This window comes from Stegodyphus dumicola, chromosome X1, assembly GCF_044657685.1.
Source record: "Stegodyphus dumicola isolate Sdum_Otavi_A_Nest chromosome X1, ASM4465768v1".
NCBI classification, from domain to species: Eukaryota; Metazoa; Arthropoda; class Arachnida; order Araneae; family Eresidae; genus Stegodyphus; species Stegodyphus dumicola.
Window position 1 is genome coordinate 128,358,547 of NC_140780.1, and position 23,278 is coordinate 128,381,824.

Below are 23,278 nucleotides of genomic sequence, written 5' to 3' on the forward strand. Positions count from 1 at the left end.
GATCTCAGTGTCGTATAAAGTTAGATTTCGCAATTTTTATAAAACTGTTTTTTTTTTTTTTTTTTTTTTTTTTTTTAAATTTTAAAATACCAAAACATGAGTATTTGCGTCATTTAAAACATTTTTATAACTGGAGACACAAGTCTATGACCAATAGTTGTGAAAACAGTGGTAACGTAAGGACATTAGGACTTCATGGGAACGATTCTGCAGCGATTCTTAAAATCAGAAAGTCGCATTAAAAAATTAATTCAAAATTTACAGAAATGATTATTTCATAACAGAGTACGCAAATGTTTGATCGCTCCACCGCGGAATTATGTAATCAGTTCTTTAAAAATTTTGACAGACATCAGAACTAATATGATTGATTGATTACACATGCATGCAATGAAACGTACTTTAGAGGTATTTTTTATAATAGAGCACTGCTAATATACATTGTTGCCCAGTTTTTCAAATCTTTGTTGATAGCTGCTTGCATATTAGTTTTATATTTATTTATTTTATGCCATATAATTCTTTCTGTGATAACTATGGGTAATATTTCTAATTTATTCCTAGTAACTGATTTCTGGGTGTCTAATTCATTTATTTCTTTAAGTATATTAAATTCTGTATAATGTGGATAACAAGCAGCGAATTCCGGCAAAAGTTTGGAAGGTTAGAGAAATGGTTATTGTGAACTTAGAGCCTCCGTGGAACAATTTTTCCAGATTCTAGTACGTCCATTTCTCTTCATCCATGAGCCGACGTACGGTATTGTCACTGAACACTGGCAGTTCGGTCCGGGGTTCGAATCCCAGCGAGCGGTTGGCTGCATGGGTGTTTTTCTCATGTGTAACGTAGATAAGAGCCAGTTTCCCTCGGAACGTCTACCACGAAGGAGTCTCTCCCTTTAAAGCCTGTTTCCGTTATTGTGGTATGAACGCATTCCGTATGCGGTTCCCCAATCAGCGAACGAACTGAATTTAATTGATATCTGTGATGCGGTGACTGAAGACGGTCCGCATGGAGTTGAAACATGTTCAGCATGTATCCGTGTTTCTGTGGAAGCATTGCAGTCACGTGGTAAAAGAGACACAATCAGCGGACGTCAACAAAAAATAATGGCGCTGAAGCAGCGATGGACGCCAGATCAAGGAAAGAATGTTTTGGTAAAAAGAACTTGTTTCCGAATTAAAAAATATAGATATTATTAGCAAGAAATCTGAGTAATGAAATAGACAGCGATCGACTTAGTTTTCTAAAAACCAGAAAAAAGGAAGATAACTGCATCTACCCTGAAATTCAACCAAAAAGTTTAGTTTAAAAACTCGTTTACTTAGTAGTCTATGTAGGCTAAATTTCAATAGAATGCTCCTGGGTTACGATAGCATAGCTGTAAAGGTAGCAGTATAGCTTGACCTCTGGGATCGTGAGTTCGAATCCCGAACTCTTTTTCCATCCTGAGCGCAACTTTCTCAGCTGTATGTTCCAACTGCATTACATTCATTCAATTTGTTTCATCATATTCGGGCAAATAGCAGTTAAACATGTTGCAAGTAGCTCTGGTTTTTCTGACTTTGTAAAAATCTTGCTGTAAGTGTTACCTTGGGGTTTCACGCAAAATATGTCCTTTTCAGAAGCCTCTATGATAACGATGCTATTAGTGATTATCCGGACTCTGAAACAGCGATGAAATCGAGACGAGAGGAGTTCCTGAAAAGCCAGGCAATACCCAAGAAAAGTAAAGGGAGAAAGCCAGCTAAAGTGAAGTCCAACTCAAAAAAGAGAAGTTTGCTTGTTTCAGTGCGGAAGACGAGAAGGAAAAAGGACAATGGGACGAAGTGATGGAAATAATCAAAGAACATGGAGTTGAAGCCATTTCTGAAATATTCTGTGAAAAGCCTGTGTACCTCAGTCAAGTGAGCAAGAAGCTTCGTGCTGCAAAACAATCCCAAGCCGCCGAAAAAGAATCTCAACCTGCCGAAGACGGAAAAAAAGGATTAGATTTTCGCCAAATACTGCAAAAGTCCCCATTGGAAAGAATCGCTTCCAGGCGCAAGAAAACTCAACTACTGAAAATGAGGAATGAGACGCGCCGAACAGTGTTGCCAGAAATTTTTCAACTAAAATGTAGCAAAAGAAGACTAAAAAATTCGCATATGACGTCATACATCACGCGATTTTGTGACGTTACGCATGCTCACATGACCTCTGACGTTATCAGAAATTTACTGTCTGTTGGTTCCGTGAGTTACAGACTGTATTCGATTCTTAGTCTTTTTAATTACATATCTTAGCTATAAGGAAAATTTTCAAACTGTATTGCTCATTTTCAATTGTTTAAATATCCATTTCTCTTTTAATTAATTCTCATTTAATTTAGGTTTTTATTTTAAAATTAATTTGTGAATATCCCTTCTTAAAGAGATTCCTCACGTTTAGATTTTCAGCGCTTAAATTTGAGTTGGTAGTTAATTTTTTTTAATTCATTGCTTTTTTTCTTTTTAGTTTGTTAAATTGTGAATATTTTAATTGAGGAATGTTCTTAAGAGAGTTTTCCGGTCTACGTGGAGGATTTATTTCAGATACTGATTACTTAAGAAAGCCTTGTTTTTGCACTGTTAAATTTAGCCGTTGTTATTTAAAATAGTCATTGTTTTAATTTTTAAGTCATTTCCATTGCTTAGTTCTTAGGCAATATTCAACATGTTGCGAATCCTGTGCTGCATATGCTACCTGTTTATGATCCTGCAGTCGCTACATCCAGGAAGAGACCGAGATCGGTTCTCAACCTGGATTATGCTGCTAACCCATTCAAACGGGCAAGGTATGCTCACACAGATTCCCATGTGAATAATTACCTCTCGTTCCTTTCCTTTCCCGCCTCTCGAGTCTTGAATGCTTAGGTCATTGACCGGAGGAACCCCTTTCTCGTTTCTTGAAGAAGAAGCTTCATAGTCGCGTATGACTGCTTATTTAATCTAAAGTCAATCAACTTACTCTTTACTTTCAATAGCTCTTTCAACCCTATTAAAAGGGACGGTAACTTGCTTTAACACCTCCCTAAGAGGTGTCAATCATTTGGCCTTTAAACACCGCACTGAATAGCGGGCGAAAACGAGACTTCTTCCTCCCTCAGCTGACCTGGACTTATGATTCCAGGTCATAAATTCTTCAGGAATTTCATTCCGTGTACTCTGGTAGACAGTAACTATGTATGTCTCGCATACAGGTGCGCGAACGATATGTGCAGATGTCAGATTTTGAGAGAGGTTGTGTTGTTGGGCTCAAAGAAGCTGGTTGGGCTTATCGGTGCATAGTTCGACATTTGAGCAGGAGCGATGCCACTATTAGATGATGTTGGCAGGAATGGGTGAACCATGGCCGCACACAGCATCAAGAAGGAAGCGGTAGGCCTACAGAAACGACTGAAAGTGAAGACCGAGCAACCGTCAGAGCGGCACTCACAGCCCCAGATGCATGATTATCATCGATCGTATGTGCAACTAGTGCTTCAGTGACCGCAAGGACCATTCATAGACGGCTCACAGAAAGGGGGCTGAGGTCACAGAGCCCCTTGCGCCGACTACCATTGACCTCTGTACAACGTCAAGCCCGTTTGCAGAGGTGTCGGGCTCATTCGCACTGGAATGTCACTGACTGGAGTAGAAGTCTTCAGTGATGAGTCCCGCTTTGAACTGAGCCCTGATGACCAGTGAAGGCGAGTACCAACCTGTCTTCCGGCAGACAAGCCGACAATCAGGAGTGATAGTCTGGGGTGCTATTTCGTTTCATAGTAGGACCCCTTTGGTTGTCATCCGTCGCAACCTTACAGCACAGCGGTACGTCGTCGAGGTTCTAAGGCCCGTTGTGTTGCCCTTAATGTCACGCCCCCCTGGGCTTACATTTCAGCAAGATAATGCCCGCCCCCACACTGCACAGGTTTCTACTGCTTGCCGAACATTACCCTGGGCAGGAAGCTCGCCGGATTTCTCTCCTATTGAGCACGTTTGGAGCATTATGGGCGGGGCCCTCCAACCAGCTCGGGATATTGACGATCTAACGCGCCAGTTGGACTGAATTTGGCACGATATCCCCCAGGAGGCCATCCGCAACCTCTATCAATCGACGCCAAGCCGAATAACTGCTTGCATAAGGGCCAGAGGTGGACAAACGCGTAACGCGTTACTGACTTTTTCACTTTGTCAAGCCGTATCACTTCAATAAATCATCCAATTTTTCTCAAACAGTAATTATTTGTTTTCCCGTACATGTACATCACTTCTACCGATTTTCGTCCCATTCGGATATCTTCTTTTTGGTGCATCGTTTTTTGTCTAAGAGTGTTTCTCGCATTGTGATAAAATGCTACCTACGGCCATCAAATTTTGAATCTGGATTTGTTTTATTATCTATTTCATATTTTGTAAAACTTTAATGAATTTTTTATTGATAAACTCAACGATTTCAAAACGAGCAATGGCAATACTGTACGGCGGGGAACCATCTTTATCTGCAGCACGTGAGACTGTGTATCGGAAATTCTCAAGATATGTTCATTTGAAAATTATTTTGCGATATTGCTGTTGAATTTAATTTTATGGTTCAAGTGCAAAGAACACATTTAATAAAGGCAGCACACAAAACATTAAAAACGCCCCTTTGGGCGAAATCTAAAATCTGAAGGCTTAAAACATTAAGATTTAAAAAAAAAAAAAAAAAAAAAAAAAAAAAAAAAAAAAATACTTATTTTAATTTTTCCGGAACTTATTTTGAGGGTTTAAACAAAGAATATAAAGCATACTTTGTACGATTCCGTTTAACTTTTATGTGAATGTACATGGGATGTTTTATTTATATCGGAGACAATGTATTTTGAAATTATTGCCAAAATACTTAAGAAAATTTATTATGCATAGATTTTTCCTTAAAAAACACACATAAAGCTTATAACTTTTCCTATAAAAAGTTTATGAATTAAAAATATTTTATAAGTCATACCTAAATCAGGATACCACATTTCAAAATTTAAACGAGATTTCTAAATTATCCAGCTGTGACACTGAAGAAATTGACGCAGAAAAAAAATTTCCAATAAAACCAAAGTTAAGTATTTTAAGTCTGAATCCTGCAAGTCAAATAAAGAGACATCTATTGACAGTAAATGCAACTAATCACCAAATATCCATAAGTGCAAACCTAATGCAGAAGTGTTAAATGGCCATCTGTCTTCCAACTTCTCTCAATGATGTTAGACGTTTGCATCACACCAATGGAAACAGTGCTTTAGGTAGATAGCCCTTGCATAATTAACCATAATCATATAAAGTGAAAAACATTTCCCTTGAACAAAAGTATAAAAGGAGGTGTGGAAAGCTGCACAAAATCAGTTTATTTCAGTATTGGCATTTTACATAAATAAGCCAAAGTATTCGAGCTACCTCCCTAAAAGAAGGGATATCTTTGTGGAAGAATTTGTAAGGATTACTGGCTCATTTACATATTTACAGAAAACCATGAAGGAGAGGTCTCAACCACTCATCCACTGGTGGAGATAATGTTGCAGTTTTGGTAAATGCAAGCACTCAGCAGATTCTGCCTTGGTTAAGTGAGCTTGGACTGTAATTCTTTTGTGGCCTTTCAATTTAATGTTATGGTGTTGGTGTATTTAATTACGGCAAAGCACACGAGGGCTATCTGCCTAAGGGGAGGGATGCCTTCGTGGAGGACTTTCTAAGGGAAACTGGCTCGTATGCACGTTACACATGGGGAAAACCACGAAAACACCCATGCAGCCAGCCCGTTCGTGGGATTTGAACCTCGGACCGAACTACCAGTGTTCAGCGACTTTACCGCTCATTTAATGTTATGAATTTGTGATAAGTGATTTGGTACTTTTATGATGATTCTATGATAGTGTTAATTATGGATTAAAGAGATATATTTCAAGTCTGATGCAATTATCTTTAGCAGCGTTTTATTATGCGAAGCCTATAGAAGAATATAATGGAATTAGAAGTTTTATTATGTGTATTATTATTTTATTATGTGAAGAATCCTAGCAGAAAGCAGTAATGGAAACGTCTGTTGTCAGTTGAGAAGTAGCAGCTATGACACAAATGTAGATCCAGCTGCAAGACTTGGAATCAAACCTTACATTCTGTGCTTATCCAATACTGGTTATATATTACCTTTTTATAGGGAAAAAATTCATCAAATCTCTCATGTTGTGATATTAAAAAATGGAAAAAGTTTTTTTTCCTTTGCCTGTATAGGCCCACCAGCGGCTGAGCAGTAAAGTCGCTGAACACTGGTAGTTCGGTCCTAGGTTCGAATCCCGCGAACGGGCTGGCTGCATGGGTGTTTTCGTGGTTTTCCCCATGTGTAATGTGTATACGAGCCAGTTTCCCTTAGAAAGTCCTCCACGAAGGCATCCCTTCCCTTAGGCAGATAGCCCTAGTGTGCTTTGCCATAATTAAATACACCACACTACCTTTGCCCGTATAAAACATATTGCATTGCTAATGATTCTGGTAGCTGAACAATATGCATAGGCAGAATTAGAGAAGACACAATAGCATGAGAATTGTTTTGTTTTATATTCCTCAAGTGTTCCTCTTAATCTGGCCTGCTTATTCAGATCTACATTGAAGTGTTATCACACAACAGCTGGTGTCAAAATTTAGAATTTCTTTGCTGACCTATTCCTACCTTTCCACAGAAAGAAAGAATCCTAGCAGAAAGCAGTAACGGAAACGTCTGTTGTCAGTTGAGAAGTAGCAGCTATGAATATTTATGAGATGAGGAAGATGGAGATCACCAATATTGAAAGAATAGTTTCCACTATTTCAGAATTGAAGGAATGCATCATCATACAGCAGAAAATTGCAGATGCAATTACAAGTAATTGTGGCTCTCAAAGAAGCATCAGAGATAAAGATCGCCAATAATATTCTGGCACTTGTGTTTAACAAAAAACTCAAAAGGAAAATCCACAGATTAGCAGAGATAATTACGAGAGCATTTCCCCCTATACTTACTGTGAATAACATCCACTGCCCAGTCAGCACAGTGGTCAGTGATGCTGCCTGCTTAACCGATGGACTTGGAGAAGGCATGGATGTATGTAAGCATATAGTGTTTTTGCTACCACTTAAAGTACATGGTGAGCCAAAAGTCCCGTTGAGAGATTAATGGTACAGGAAGAGGTGCGGGAGATCATCAGGCTGTCCCCAGGGTGATCTCCCTCAAAATTAAGGTAGAGGCTTAAAAGTTAGCTAGGTTATACCTCAATCACCTGTGGTACAACAGAGGTGCTGACCTAGCTTCTACCAGTACTTGTGAATAATACCTCAGTTTAGTATGATCATCCCATAATTAAAATCTTGCCACATGATGAAAAATCATCTTAGAGTGTATAGAAAACTTAACTGAAAGTGACACAGCAGGTAGCCAATGCATCAGTTTCTAAAGCATTTATTACAGCATGTATAGGAAACATAATTCAAAGTGACATAGGTAGCCAATGCATCACTGACTCCGAAGCATTTATTATAGCAATCTGACCACACTGCTATAAAGAAAAGATGCAAATATATCGCAAATGCTTCTGGCTAAGAATAAAGTAAATCCTGATGCCTTACTCAATGCTTAGGAGCTTCAGTTCAGAAAGAAGTTTTTAAAAAATTCAGTTGGAGACACTTACCTAAAAGGCTAGACATCCCCCAAAAGTTCACTACAACACTAAGAAATACCTTGGCTTGCATTATCAAACTGCATCTCTGATGTACAGGAGTGGGACCTTTACAGAATGCAGTATGCTCTGTATGCATTGCAGTGTGCTATGCATATGTTTGGTAGCATACTGCTATGTTTGCTACACACATACACTAATTTTTAAGAAATTTTTATTTTTCAAAACATGCGAGAAATCTAAATATCAGTTGAAGTAAACCCCTTTGTTTCAAAATCATGCTTCAAATTTCTAAAACAGATGCTTCACTTAATATTACAGGTTTTATGCATAAAATAATATGGAGCTCTGAAAGAAGCCCAGAAATTAAGAATAAATATCTTTAAAATAAGCCAAGTTTAAATAAGCAACTTTACACTTAAATATACAGAATAATATAAAATTCGAAGTGGAAAACTCATTTTTTTCATTGTAATAAATGCATGATAATAATACCTAAAACTTAATAATAAATTGTACTAAAAATCCAGAGCTAAACAGCGAACACTCACTTCTTCCACTAGCATGAGATAGTAAGACTGCATACAGATAAAGAATAGTTCATCAGATCTCTCATGTTGTAATATTAAAGGATGGAAAAGGTTTTTTCCTTTGCCTGTATAAAACATATTGCATTGCTAATGATTCTGGTAGATGAACAGTATGCATAGGCAGAATTAGAGAAGACACAATAGCATGAGAATTGCTTTGTTTTATATTTTTGATTCTAAATAAAATTGATGTTTCAAGGCAAAGCTGTATATTTAAAGTAATTAATAAGGATTTTACTGATATAAAAATAGTAATTTAAAAATAATTTCAAATTTATAGGCATGTGCCACATACAATGCCCTGCAGAACAGAAAGATTATTTTCTTACGACTCAAATGCAACAAATGATCTAATGCGAGGAATGACCTTGCTGTTGATGCAGCGAAAGGACTAGTTATGATGAAGTACAGCTTTTGTTATTTCAGTTGTGTGGCATTATATTCACATCTGTTAGAGTATCCCGAGATTTTAAAGGGCTTCTATTGAAACACAGTGAAAGACATTTGATTAAATAATGAAATTTAGTGCAATAATTATTTAATTTTGTATACAGAAATTGTAATTTAGGAAACAGATATCAAAATATGCAGCATATTAAGCACCCATTTTAAATTAAAAACTTTCGTTCATTGCATGACATCGAGTAAGATGTTATTTAGCCTTGCATGTGTCCAATTATTACAATTCTTCATTTTTACATATCAAGATTTTTTTTTTTTTAAACTGGATTTGCCAAAGCTCAGTTAAACAGTTTGCCACACAGGGTCTTAATCTCAATAGGGTACCAAAAGTATTATAAGTTAACATATAAGTATTTTTTGATGCTAATACAATAGTAAGAGGCACTACAAACACTTTTCGCATAGCCAGTGAAAATTCATATGATAATGCATGAATACATTAATTTGGTCCTAAAGTAGGCAGACTGCTTATCTAATTTTCACATTCGAAATCAATAACAAAAATATTTGAAATCAATAAACATTCAATCTTGAATCTTATCACTTATTTTTGTTTCATTCAATATACCACTCTTAAAATCGATTATTTAAAGTTCCCTAGGGGAATCAAAACACAGCTGAGTTTAATGCAAAACTGCATAAAAAAACTAGCTTTTTAAAAATTGTCATATAGATTAAAATTCTTCGAACATAATCTCTCTTATTCTTTACCAACACTGTATTAAAAAATAAATAATCAAACAAATGCAAAAAATTATTTATTTAAAAAATACTACATACTTATTCTGCTACATAAAAAACACAAATTATATAACTAAGAAACAAAACTACAGGAAAATAAAGGGGAGAAGTACAAATAGAGGAACAATCTTAACATGCACTTACGAGCATGTTTTAAATGAAAAGTTCAAATGAAGAACGGAAACTTCTAATACATGTATAACATAGATAATACCAAACTTAACAGATGTTGGAACAAGAACAAAAGAATGTACTTAGAAACACAGTCTAAAAAATTCACTTTAGACTATTTTGTTCATTTTCACAGTTGTTTTCAGCAGAAAATTCACCAATTTCATTTTCATCTTCTGACCTGCCTGGATTAACTGTTTCTTCTTTTGGTGTTCTCTGAGGTTCCTCCTAAAATGCACACAATATTCACTATAGTTTCAAAAATGAAACTGCTGAATGACCAACAAAATAAGCATTCAATTCTTAAACTAATATAATTTAATAATTAACAACACAGATAATTAAAAAATAAGCAATTTGTTATAATAAATAGATAAAACTTAAGACCTTAATTTCAGATTAGGGATTAGTACTAGCAGTTTCACAATAATGTCAAAAGTTTATAAACAATGAACTCAATCTTTCTGTGAAAGAAACTAATCATTATGCAAAGCCACTGGGGATTTTATACATGTCAAAATTTAAAGAACTAAATGGCAGGAGAAAAAATGGAATTCTATATCTTGACCCAGAGGAAACTTTGATGCTGTAAAAAATGTTTATTTTGGCAGCAAAATGAAAACCTTACATTCTGTGCTTATCCAATACTGGTTATATATGATCTTTTATTATACATACAACAAACAGAACTTTATTTCAGCAAAAATTTCAAACCCTATCAATGTGCTCTTAGGTTGTAATGACACAGATGGTACTTTCATTGACAAAAGGTACCATGCCAGAATTATGCAACATTATGCCAAGTTATCAAATAAATGTGATTAGAAATGTCAGATAAAAATGAAAAGAATTACTTCCAAGAACATGCAAGAAAAAGTTTACATCCATTGAAGTAGTTTCATTTAGATGCAGAAAAACCCTCACAGTGAAAGAGGGGAAAAAGGAAATGTTACCATTATTTCCTCATTCTGAAGTAACTGAAGTCACAACCCAAATAAAATAAGTGAATAGAGATCCAAGACTGCTGTAGATTACAACGAAATGATTATTAGTGTCAATATTGTTGATCAAAACCTTTCTAGCAACCAAGTAGCAATAAAAAAAAGGGGGGATTAAAATACTACAAAAATATTTTAGCATTTTTTGGATCAACTGTTTTCAATCTTTTGAAATTTACAAGGTGGTGGTAGAACACCTAATAACAAATTCAGAACAGATTTAGTAGCTGAAACAGTTATTTTACTCATTTTATACTTCTGGAAGATAAGGTCACCATTTTTATGAAGCATCATTAAGTATTTGAGCAGAGTTTTCCTTGGAAATCATCCTGACTACAAATAAAAAAAAAAAAAAAAAAAAAAAAAAATAGCACAGAATCCTGGCAAAGAACTAGTATGCGTGGTCATCCAAAAGTAAATGGCAAATGATTTATAAAAGAAATTGGGTATACTGGGAGGATTTTGATGCTGCACTATACATAGCATATTATGATTTAATATAGAACAAATATTTATTAAATTGTGAAGAAATTATTATAGATAAGCAGTATGCAATTTTGCACAAATAAAACTACCCTCTTACAAAGTAATATAGTTACCCAAGCATTACAATGTAACTACCTGCACTACATTTTTCTAGTCTAGCTTATATGTGTGAAGAAACTCAAAAATTGGTTAGTAAAAGAAAGCATAATAAGCTTCAGATAATTTTATATGGCCCCTCCCAAAACACATAAAATGCACTGCTAATAGTATCAACCAATTCAGAATTTTGTGAATGTAAAATATAGCAATTAAAAAATCATCGTTTCTTGAAAGAATTTTATAACAAACATGCAATGTTTATTAGGTTAATTATTATTTTTATTTAGAACTAATATTTTTCTAGTTAAAATATATATACCAATTACACATTTGTGACAGATTTAAATTTTTGATGTGATTGGAATCATGTAAAAATTGCCAGGTTTCATAGTAAAAATGAATCTTCAGTTCTATGTTGATGAATACGGAAAAAATTCAGGCTAAATTTTCTGTTGCATTATAAGCTTCAAAAATTACTGCCATAGAAAGAAGGAAAAGCCATTTTTGGTTGGAAAGTATGAATAGTAAAAGAATAGCTACTGACAGCAAGGTGTTAAAAGAAAATGGTTTAAAGTTATACAAGGACATTAAAAAAGAAATGGGTTGGAAGAGGATATTGAACATTTTGCAAGCAGAAGGAGGTTGCTTTTGTAAAAAAAAAAAAAAAAAAAGAGGTGTTGCCATTTAAATATTTGTTGTTATCGGTTCTGGAATTGGGTTTTATTTCATACGTACCCATAACAATGAGACATGTTTTAACACAGAAAAAATGTTTTGAGCATAACTTGTAATAACAAGAATGTCTAAGCCTTCTAAGTTAATAAAAGTGTTTTAGAACGAAATAAAACATTTAGTTTACGACTATAAGAAACTTATGTGTTAGTTCTTTTGAGGAGGTGAAATATATTAATTCACATCTGCGACAGGATAGAACCTGGAATAACTATAAAATTAGCAAGGTGCAATTTGAATTTAGACGTTAAATATTTGTGCTTTTTAGTTTCTCATGAGCTTTCATGTTTTGTTATGGATGCTTTAAAGTTACACAGTAAAATTTTACCTACAATTTTACGAATTAGACAAAAGGTACTGCCAAAGAAATTATAAACGCAAAAATGAATGTTTCCAGAGAATGCAAATTGAATACACAGTTACCTGATAAATTCCAGCCCTTAGAAAGTACTCAACAGGCAATTTCTGAATTATTACTAGGTGAGGGCAATGAAAAATAAAAGAAAGAGTGCATTAAGGATTTCAGCAAAGATGAAAATTATGGAAAACAGTACTTTTATTCAGACAAAAAAACTCTGACGATAGATCTATTCAGTCGCCAAGCAGCTGACAATATCGGTTACCAAAATTGAAAGTTAAGACATTTAAAAGTGATATTAAACCTTTTTTGGGATTTTAGACTCAGTTTTCAAGAATTTATGAGATGAAGAGGTAATTTGGCTTGATCAGGTTTCAAAATTCAAGTTAAGGTTAAAAAGGAAGTTGGTACTTCAAGAAACAATATCCCTTATGCTTCAGCTCTTATACCGTTCACATATGAAAAGGGTAAATATATTTTTTGTGATCATCCGCATTTTAGTAAAGACTAGGAAAGCTCCCATCATGACAACTGACCATCATGACAGTAAATCCCAAGTTATATACAAAAAATGTTGCTTGGTTTGTCTTAAGTTAGGACATATTGTAAAAACATGTACAAGTACCATTCAGTACATAAAAATAATATGTGGACAATATTACACTCTGCTTCGTCCAAATTGGAAGAAAGGGTCTAATGAATCCCCTTTTCAAGCAAATTCTGCAGAAAGCGAGTGCACTGCATTGTTTACAGGGGGATCCTCTTCAAGGGAAATATATCTAAAGACTGCCTTGATTAAAGTTTGCCATAAAGGAAGCCACACTGCGGTACATGCTCTGGCTCACACTGAAAATGATTTAATAAAGAGACACATCGAAAATGATTTAATAAAGAGACAAACTTTCTCCTACGGGTACAGAAGTGAGGCTACAAAGGCTATTTGGTGACAGAACTATTCCCACCCTAGAACGTGGAAGGTACAATGTTACAGTTAAAAGTTTTGATGAAGAGTTTTCAACAAAAAATTCCTTTTTCAACCAATCCAAAATTTGCACCTCACTACCTATAATTCGTGAAAAATCTTCTAATTTTGCAACTTAAAGCTTATGAAATAATGCAGATGTTGGCAATAATATACTATACTCTTCCAATATGAGTTCCCTTGGTGCAGATATTTTACAAAATATTTTTACTAGCAGAATATAGTATGTTTCAGCTCTAGAAACCTTGCTTGACTGGACCATTCCAGGTCCCAGAAAGAAAACAGATGGAGTTATTAGCATCACACTCTGCCTAAAAAACTTTTAGGTGAAAGAGATGTAGGAATTGCAAACTTTGCACATTTGTGATCGATTGAAGAGAAAGCAAAAGCGTGCTAGAAAATGAAACTTTAATGCATTTTAAGGAAACTATCTGTTAACAGGGACAATTGTTATAATATGGCCTTAGCTTGGATAGTAGGGTATCATCCTCTCCATGATAAGTATGACATAATTGACATGAAACAGCAATCTGTCATGAAATCGTCACAAAGAGAAACTATCTCTGACAAATATCACGAAATTCTTTTGCAGTGGAAGACAGAAGGTATAATAGATGATGTAGAGTCATCTGCTATTAAGAGTACCATTCATAATTTACCTCACAGACTGGTAATTAAATTATCAAGTACAATTACAAAGATCTGCCCTGTGCTCAATGTCTTGGTACAGGTTGCTGGCTGTGCTTTCTTAAACAATTCTCTGAGTATGGAACCTAGACTTACACAGCTGGTTCCTCCTCTATTGAATAGATTCCAAATGCATGCTGTAGTAGTAATAGAAGATATCAAAGAAGGTTTCCTGCTGCTTACTGTACAACCAGAAGATCAAGATGTACTGTATTTTGTGATGGAAGGACTTCTGGAAAATTAACAAAATACAGAAACTGTCGCTTGGTGTGCAGTGTTACAACAAGCTGTTTCTTGCTAAATATGACTATTTTGCATCATTTAAGCTTCTGTTTGATATTTTAGAATAATATCAAACAGAAGAGCTGAAATTACCATAGAGAATCTAAAAGCAGGTTTTTATGTTGACAACTTAGTTGCAAGTGTAGATGATGATGAGGAATTGCACCTACTTCAAAAAAAAAAAAAAAAAAAAAAAAAAAAAAAAAAAGGAGCTATAAATATAATGCAAGAGGAATGTTTTAATTTACATTGCTGGTATGACACAGGAATTCAAGATGGGAATCAAAGGCATTGGCCTTTAGTGGAATACTACCTCTCATCAACTGAATTGTGCTTTGCCAGAGACATTAGTGAAATTACAAGAAAGAGTTACGAAAAGTAATTTAGTTTTCATGACCAACGGCATGCACAATCCCATTGATGTTACATGTCCAGCAATGCTGTTGCCAAACTACTGTTACAAGAAGCCTGGAAAGGGAAACTTAGTTGGGATGGGGCACTCTTGGAAGATCATCTACTGAAATATTAGGTAGATATAGCTTTTCAGATAAATTATCTTTTTATTCATATTAAAAATACAAAAACAAAACTGCAATTTCTGAAGGTCACAGGATTTTATTTTTAAATACTATGCCTATTATCAAAGCAAAACTACAAATGAACTGTATAATTTTGTACATTCACAAAACAATTAATAAAATGCTGGCAAATTTTATTTTAATAAAATCTTAAAGTTCAAATAAAAATTTGTATCCTTTTCAGATGTGAATTTACAATTTGGCATATGTAACATTTGAGATTTCTTTCATAAACAGATGATAAAATAAAAATTACTACCTCAGAACATGGACTTAGTTTAGTAGGAATATCATCAAAGATGACTACAGGAACACAGATATCAGAGCAGAACTAAAACAAAGAATAATATTTGCATTACTATCATAATACAATGCTAAGAACAAAACACTAAGGGGATATGAAAAATATAACACATGCTTGCAAATCAAAATCACCTATGCACTAGACCAGAAAAGTTTACAAAACCAGTAATGTATTTGTATATGTGAGCATGTAGGTATGCATGCACAGAATATTTGAAAAAAGGTGACTACAAGCTTTAACCTTAAGTGCTGATAAAAGACAGATATTTTCAACTGCAAAGTTTCTCAAAATAAGGCACAGCATTTATGGCATCAACTGCATAACAAAGAGGGCTTAGTAAATAAAAGATCTAAATTTTTATATATACTCTGCAAAGCATAATCTTCAGGTACACTCATGATGGACTTCCTTAGGAAAACTGGCTTGCATACACATTACACGTGGGGAAAACCAATAAAATGCCCATGCATCCAGTACGTACTTGGGGTTTCAAACCACAGACTAAATTACTAGTGTTCAGCGACTTGATTTTTGATCTGTTTTGCCATAATAGGTTGTCTTTTTCTAATGAGATTTAATACTAAAAAACAGAGTTAAACATATTCATAGGAAGCAAATAAAAAAAAATGCAGACCCTTCCATCTTCAATGATTTATAGCTGCATATATGTTTACAGTACTGGACACATTGAAAAACGTAGATTATTTGAGTATTATTGGTTAATGGATGCCGTTTGAAACTTGCAATGTATGTGAGAATGACAGTGTATGCAGGCTCCAGCATTCTTTGCACAGAACCCAAAGTGAATGGCATTTATGGAGTCAATCTGCATGTTTTATAGTGTGAGGTTAAAACATTAAAAAAAAAAAAAGTACTCCAATGACTGTGAGATATGGTTAATCATCTGGTTGTTAACAGCAAGACACATGAAAATAATAGACATTCATTGGCAGGTATGTAACCTGTAAGGTAACAATGCAATAAACTGCAATAAAGTACAAAATTGGGTTAAATTGTTCAAGAAACCGAAAGAGAAATGAAAATTACAGTGAATAACTGGCTTTCATCACAAACAGTAGAGTTCTATAAAGTGGGTGTCTAGAAACTCATGCTTAAATTGAAAAGAAAATCAAGCAGAAATATAGATAATTTAATGCAAAATCAGAACATAAATGTGTTTTTGAAAAAAGTTTACTTGTTTCATTTTTATTTCAAAATGGACTTCACTTAAAACTTACTCTCAACATTAATGAGAGCATAAATTCTAAGAAATACAAGATCTTGGAAAAACATCTCTTTTGACATCTTAATGTACAATTCCTTCGAGGAAGTGTAGTTTTTCAATATGAAAAATTATTTTACTTAAAGGGCTTCCGTTACTAGCTTGGGCTGGAAACAATTCTGCTATGAATACCATTGAAAGAATATAGAATGTTTTCAAAATGAAATCCAGGAAGAAATAACAGAGATAAATAAATTCCCAGAGAATATGGCATATCTGCCAAGCTTGAAGTATGACAAACTTGGAGTTGCTAGAAGATTACCATGCTATTTGGTGATGAGATTAAAAAAAACTTGAAATTGACTTAAATTCACTTTATAATGCATGATTCAGCTTAATAAATCATATACAACATGATTCTGATGTAAAAAAATTTATTAATATTTATTTAGGTATTTTAAATTTTATGCTGTTTAGAAAATGCCAATTAGGGAAGAAAAGCTTTTATTTATCAAAGTACTTTTAAATGAGATGGAAATAAAGCTAATAATTAATGTAATAAATACTGTATGGATAAATTTAGGTAGCATTTATTGATGCAAGGCAAAATTAAATACAGATATCTACTGATAAGACTTCCACTGAAGCATAATAAAAAGTTCTTCAAATGTTTGCAGTAAATTATGGCAAGTCAGATCAAATAAAATTTAACAATAAAATAACATTGAAAATCACGAGGAAGGGGGAATGGATTTTGCACAATTTAAGTTTAATTAATTCAATAAATTTCATTTATTAATGGATAATATTTTCTGCAGTAAGACCTAAAAATTAAAAACTGAGAGATCTGGTGGTCTACCAAGACCTGCAATGAAAAACTGTAGTAAACTTTTAGTAAAATTGGTACAGTTGACAGCTAATGAGGTTATGATAAAGATGACGGAACTGCAAAGTCTTTACACAAGGAATGACTAAAAGAATCCACACATTATTAAGATAAAAAGTATGTTAAATATTGAAATGTATTAATATTGCTTGAGTACCACTCATGAAAATACCACTAAATGTATTTAATGTATAATTAACCGCTCTTAATGATAGCAATATATACATCAGCAGCTACAAGTTTTTCATAAACTCATAGCAACTTTCACAAAACTGTACATTACACTCCCTACAGTGATCAGAATCAATACAAATAATTTGAATCTCAACTATGTCAGTACAATACATTTCCATTTGCTGCTATCATATCCTCTATTTTCTAAAGATGTACAACTAAGTTTTTGCAAACAGCAGCATTATGTATTTCATCTCATTTTTCAAGTAGCATTATGAAAACTATACATTTTTGGAAGATTTGGCCTGAATCATAACCAGTCCTCCAGCTCATCCTACAGATGCTTAGGTAAGGCAAAATCAGGTTCTGCTAGCTAATCAATTTCATTTACAACCATTTCCCCAAAACATTTAGTTATGATACATAAATTACCATGTAAGACATGTTATTTGAATAAGGCAAAACAACAAAGGCTATTTGCCTTAGAGAACAGATGCTTTCATGGAGGATTTTCTGACAAAAATTGGATCATATTAATATTACACATGTGGAAAGCTCCATATGTAATGTAAATATGAGCAAATTTTTCTTAGAAAGTTCTACATGAAGGCATTCCTCCTCTCCAGATAGCCCCTTGCATGCTTTGTTGCACTCAAATAATTTGATCATGGGGAAAACCAACAATGCAGCCAGACTGTTTGCATGGATTCAAACTACCTTAACCCTCTAAGTGGACAAACTGTATGTATGTATTCAAAAATACTAATCCTGCTGATCTTGTGTGCTTTTCAACTTACGGAATTTCACTGCAAATTATACTGCTCTGTATATAACAGATCTAATGACATCCTTCTTAAAGGACATCCAGACAAATGCTTTCTTAAAGGGGATAAATTTAAATATGTTCATGATTATCTAAATTACTGATAAAATTTCCTGTTTAACATTCTTCCGTGTTACAGTAAATCTAAAAGACAAAGCATTCATAAACATTTATAAACTAGGTCAACTAGATTGCAACCTTAAATTCTTTCTAAAAATTGGAAAAAATATTATCTTAATCTTTTAAAACACATATACGAAAACTTCAAATTTTACGCACAGCAAGAAGTCTACAGAAAATCACCAAGTTTTCGTAATATCCCTAAGAACACTCATCTTGATACCATACAAGAAAGCTGCCATTAGATTTTGTATACAGAAAGTATCTGTAGCCTGCATTTTGAAATTAAAAATAATTTTAAAAAATACAAAGCATGCGGATTCAACAAGTACCTAGAAAGCATGATGATAAAGATTTATACCATAATTAAAAAGAAGAAAATAACCATATGGCTTTTTATGATAAACCAGCTCCAAGCTTTAATAAATGCAGGGAAGAAATCAAATACTTTACTTAGATAATAAAATGAGGGACCACTTTTAGAAGTGACATTCATAATGTGCACATAAAACAGGACAGTGATATTTATAAAACCTGAATAACTGGTACATGAATTGACATATTCTGGTAGTGTTAAAAGAAAATTTGAAATTAAAGGAGCACACCAAAGACTTGAAATTTGGAAAAAAACTGCAATGCTTTTCTAACTGCAATAAAAAAAAAAGTATTAAATTATTAAAAGTATTAAAAAAGTAAAAAATATTCCTAATTAAAACAATCAATGTTAAATATGAATGGGGGAATGTGCACATGCTTCTTTGAAAAGGATATTTCTAAAATTTAGATGTAATTTAATAAAAAATAAGAAAATTCACTCTATTTAGCCTTATTTCAAAATCATAACAACAGACACAAACATCAGGTAGTTATGCTTACTCACAAGTTCCCAGACAACCCAATAACAAAGCAGTAGGAGGCTTTTTAAGCTCCCACATAACCCAATAGCAAAGCAGTAGGAGGCTTTTTAAGCTAGAAACTTCTCTGAAGTTTGGCCTGAAAATAGCCCTAAGAATGCATAATTTGATTATTTTTAAACATCTTAAAAAAAAAAAAGAAAAGAAAAGAAAAAGAGAAATTTTGCAAAGGGATTTCAATTAAATTTCTTAAATGTAGGAGGAAAAAAAAGACCATGAATCTTTAAAAGGAGGAGAGCATGAACCTTTTAAAAACATAATAATAGAAACTTAATAGTAACTATATGTGTCGTTACTCAAAGAAGAAAGTGAGTTTTAGATTACCGTGTTTTCGAGCATATAATGCACACTGGTGTAATAATACATATTTATAATTTCAAGCAACAATTTTTAATTTTTAGGTATATTCATGGTATAACACCCACCCAAATCTTCACAAAGAAACCTAAGAAAAAAGATACACGCAGTAAAGTAAAAAGATACACGTACAATGCTTTTATCTTTTGAGGTCACTTATTTGAAGATTTGTCCAAGCCTTTTGAACAATGGTATACCACATTGACAAGTGATAAGGGAAACAGTATGTGTGTGAATTACATGCTTGGGGGAGTAAATTTCCCTGCAGACATGGTGGACTGCATTCAATCCAGCTGTTCAAATCAATACTATTGTAGAGTTTTGAGAAAAGGGGGATATAATTTGGAGTAAGAACGCATTGCCTACCTCAATGAATTCATGGAATTAGAAGTTAGATGTTTTCTCTTTCTATAGACATTTGAAGTTGTGATTTTGAAGGGAAAATCAAAGGCTTTAGTATATCACATTTGCTTTAGTTCAAATATGATTGATCTAGTGTTCTTTTCAGTAGTAAATACAGCTCCCGCAAAAAGAAAAAAATCCAATTTCGGTATCAAATGCAAAGCCATTGATTTTGCGAAAGAAAATGGAAATTGTACTGCAGCAAGGGTGTTTGGTGTTGGTGAAAGATGGAATGCATAATGATTATTATTTGTTTATGGATAAGAGTAACAATGATGGTGAAGATGAAATAGAATTCACAAATGTGCCAGAAGGTATAATGGAAGACGAAGATGACAAACTTTTCATGTTATTCAATAACGAAAATTTTTAAGTTCATAAGGTATGTCATTCCTTTTAAATAAACTGTATTTAGGTTCATAAAGAAATCTAATTTTATTTAATGCTGATTCCTTATTTTTAAAACTATCATTTTTATACCCGACATATAATGTGCACCATAAATTTCGATCTTATTTTTTTTATTGAAAGTAGGCATTATACACCAGAATATAAGGTAATCATTTCTCAGGGATGTGTTTTCTGCATATATATATATTTGAATTTAAAAAGTATTCTCTATTCGTAACAAGCAAATTAAAGTTAATTAAATTTTAAATAATAAAATTTACTTGCAAACAAATAAATGATTAATTATTGCTGCAAACTAATCTACAATATTTAAATTCTGAGAGCATTTGTAAATCAAGTGCAAGTATCAAAATCCATGAATAAATATATCAGATCAGTCCATAAATTTGTGTGCATTTTTTGGTAAATTTTTAAATATAAAAAAAACACAATTTAACATTTTAATCAATTATATATTTTCCTCCATTATCTACAATGTTTCACCATCTTACAGGCAGCATTTTTATGCCATTGCTGTAGAAAGACTTTTGATGCAAAAAAACTTGAAAGTTCATTGTGTACATCCTGTTTAGAATTTATTTTTTTCCCCAGTAAAAAATCTTGTAAGGCACGAAATAAGTGAAAATCACTTGGGGCAATATCTGGGGAGTAAGCAGGATGTGGCAAAAGGTTCCAATTAAATTCAATAATTTTTTGCAGCATTGTTCGAGCTGTATGCGGTCTAGCGTTATCATGATGAAACAACACTTTCTTGATATTCACCAATCATGGGCTTTTTTTGATCAATTCTGAGTTTAGACGGCAAAGTTGTTCACTATAAGCTTCTGAATTAATTGTTTGATTTGGCATTAACAGCTCACAATGTCCTGAACAGGGTTCATCATCAATGTTGCTTTTCCAACTTTAAATTTTTTAAACCATTTCTGGGTAGTCCTTACAACTAATAGCGTGTTCACCATGTACAATATTAAATTTTATCACTGCAAACATGGCAGTTTCACCACACAAAAATAAAAAATGTAGTACAGCACATTTGTGCTGATTATCAAACTTATGGATTGACCCTATATAATTCCAAAAAAATCTTTTAATCCTAAAAATTTATAAAAATGCATAAGTGAATAATTGCGTATATATATATAGACATAAAATGCATTTCAACATTTTAATACATCACATTAATTGACATTTGCATTACCCCTCTGGGTACTGAAAAAAAAATTCATCAGAAGTTTAAAAAAAGTTCACCTCACTTTATATTTAAATATGCTTTTACTTAGTATCTTATTCTGACATTAATGTAACATCGTTACAGTTCATATGGGCTGATTTCATTTTTTGTTTTTATCTTATTGTATAAAAATTTAACGTTTTTGGATATGTATTTAATGTTTTTGAAGTTATTACATATAAATAATTTTAAGAAAAGTACAAAAAATGCTAATCAAAACTATTAATACAGTACAAAGTCAGAGATCCAGACTCGTAGGAACTTCGGCGATTCTGGATTTGGGATTTTTCCGGATATTAGATCATTGGTTAAAATCTAGTAAGATGGCATGTAAAACTTATAAAATTAAAAATATGAAATTGTGATTTACAAAATAATGATGCATTTATGATCAAAAGGGTATCAAAATTTACACAAAAAAAGGCTTAATAACTATTTGTTTACTTTATTAAACACTACTTTCAATTAAGTTGTTTAAGTTGCTTCATTTTTTGTGCTAATACTGTCTCTTTAATTCTACAGACAGATATAATTTCTTGTTCAGTTACAAAGTTTCACTGTTCAACCCCTGTAATTACTGTGCCGATAACTCTAACTTGTTAATCGATTTTTTTTCGTTTTCAATAACCTCTCTGTCACTTTCTTCACCATCGGTAGCGGTATTTTCTGGAACTAGAACCATACTGCAGATTTTGCCGTCCATTGAATGATGACTGGGGCATTGAAACTGTAAGGAAAAACTTCCTGTAATATCTTCATTTATTCCCTACATCTCTTTATAACATGCATTAATTGGAAAATTTGGTTCCGAAAACCTCTAAATTCGCGGCTATCATCTTCATCATCCTCACCATAAAATATGGTAACTGCCCATAAATTATTCTAAGTATTTTTTAAAATATCTGGAGACACACGATCTTGCAATGCTCCACACAGCAGATTTTATGCCAAAATATTTCAAAATTTCTTGAACATTCTTCCCATTATTCAGGAAATTTAACATGGACTTTAAAAATGCTACTTTAACTTTGTATTTCAGTGTGCACAGCATTCTGATATCCATAGGCTGAACAATGGGTGTACAATTTGGAGGAAATAATAATACATACACATTATCTTTCATTAAAACTTTAAGTGAAGTATGAGCCATGCGATTGTTTACAATCAGGACGACTTTTGCATCATCACATAAACCAACCCTATTTAAATATTGCCATGCCTCGGGTATGAAACTATTTTCAAACCAGTCATTTGTTAATGCTTGTGTCATCCATGCTCTTTTATTTGCACGCTATAACAGGGGAGATCTTTACTCCTTTATATGCTTGAGGTCATGTATTTTTTCTATTACGAAAAGTTTACATATGTGCATTCCTGCAGCATCTGCACATCCTAAACTTGTTAGTCCCGCTTTGGAATCTTTACCACCAGTTGCAGCCTTTTCTCTTTAGAGGCCGCCAAGGTATTTCGTGATACATATTGCTAAAAAAGACCAGCCTCATCAGCCCTGCAAATTTGACCTGCAGATAGCTTTTCATTATTAGCGAGTTCAATGAATTCATATTCAAATACTTCAGCAGCTTAGCT

At 33.3% G+C, this 23,278-nt stretch overlaps 1 protein-coding gene across 7 annotated transcripts in view; it reads right to left on the minus strand.

Annotated features, from left to right (window-relative positions):
• Positions 1 to 9,476: 9,476 nt before the first annotated feature.
• LOC118183667 (uncharacterized) overlaps positions 9,477 to 23,278 on the minus strand; it is a 315,563-nt gene continuing 301,761 nt past the window's right edge. For 6 of the 7 annotated variants that reach the window (XM_085808069.1, XM_085808072.1, XM_085808074.1 and 3 more), the window contains 2 exons: positions 15,107 to 15,178; positions 9,477 to 9,873 (listed from right to left, as the gene is read on the minus strand). In XM_085808069.1, coding sequence (XP_085664195.1) covers positions 9,751 to 9,873; positions 15,107 to 15,178 — 195 coding nt within the window. In that variant the 3' untranslated portion in view covers positions 9,477 to 9,750. The remainder of the gene's footprint in view (positions 9,874 to 15,106; positions 15,179 to 23,278) is intronic. The other variant, XM_085808070.1, reaches the window with a different exon arrangement.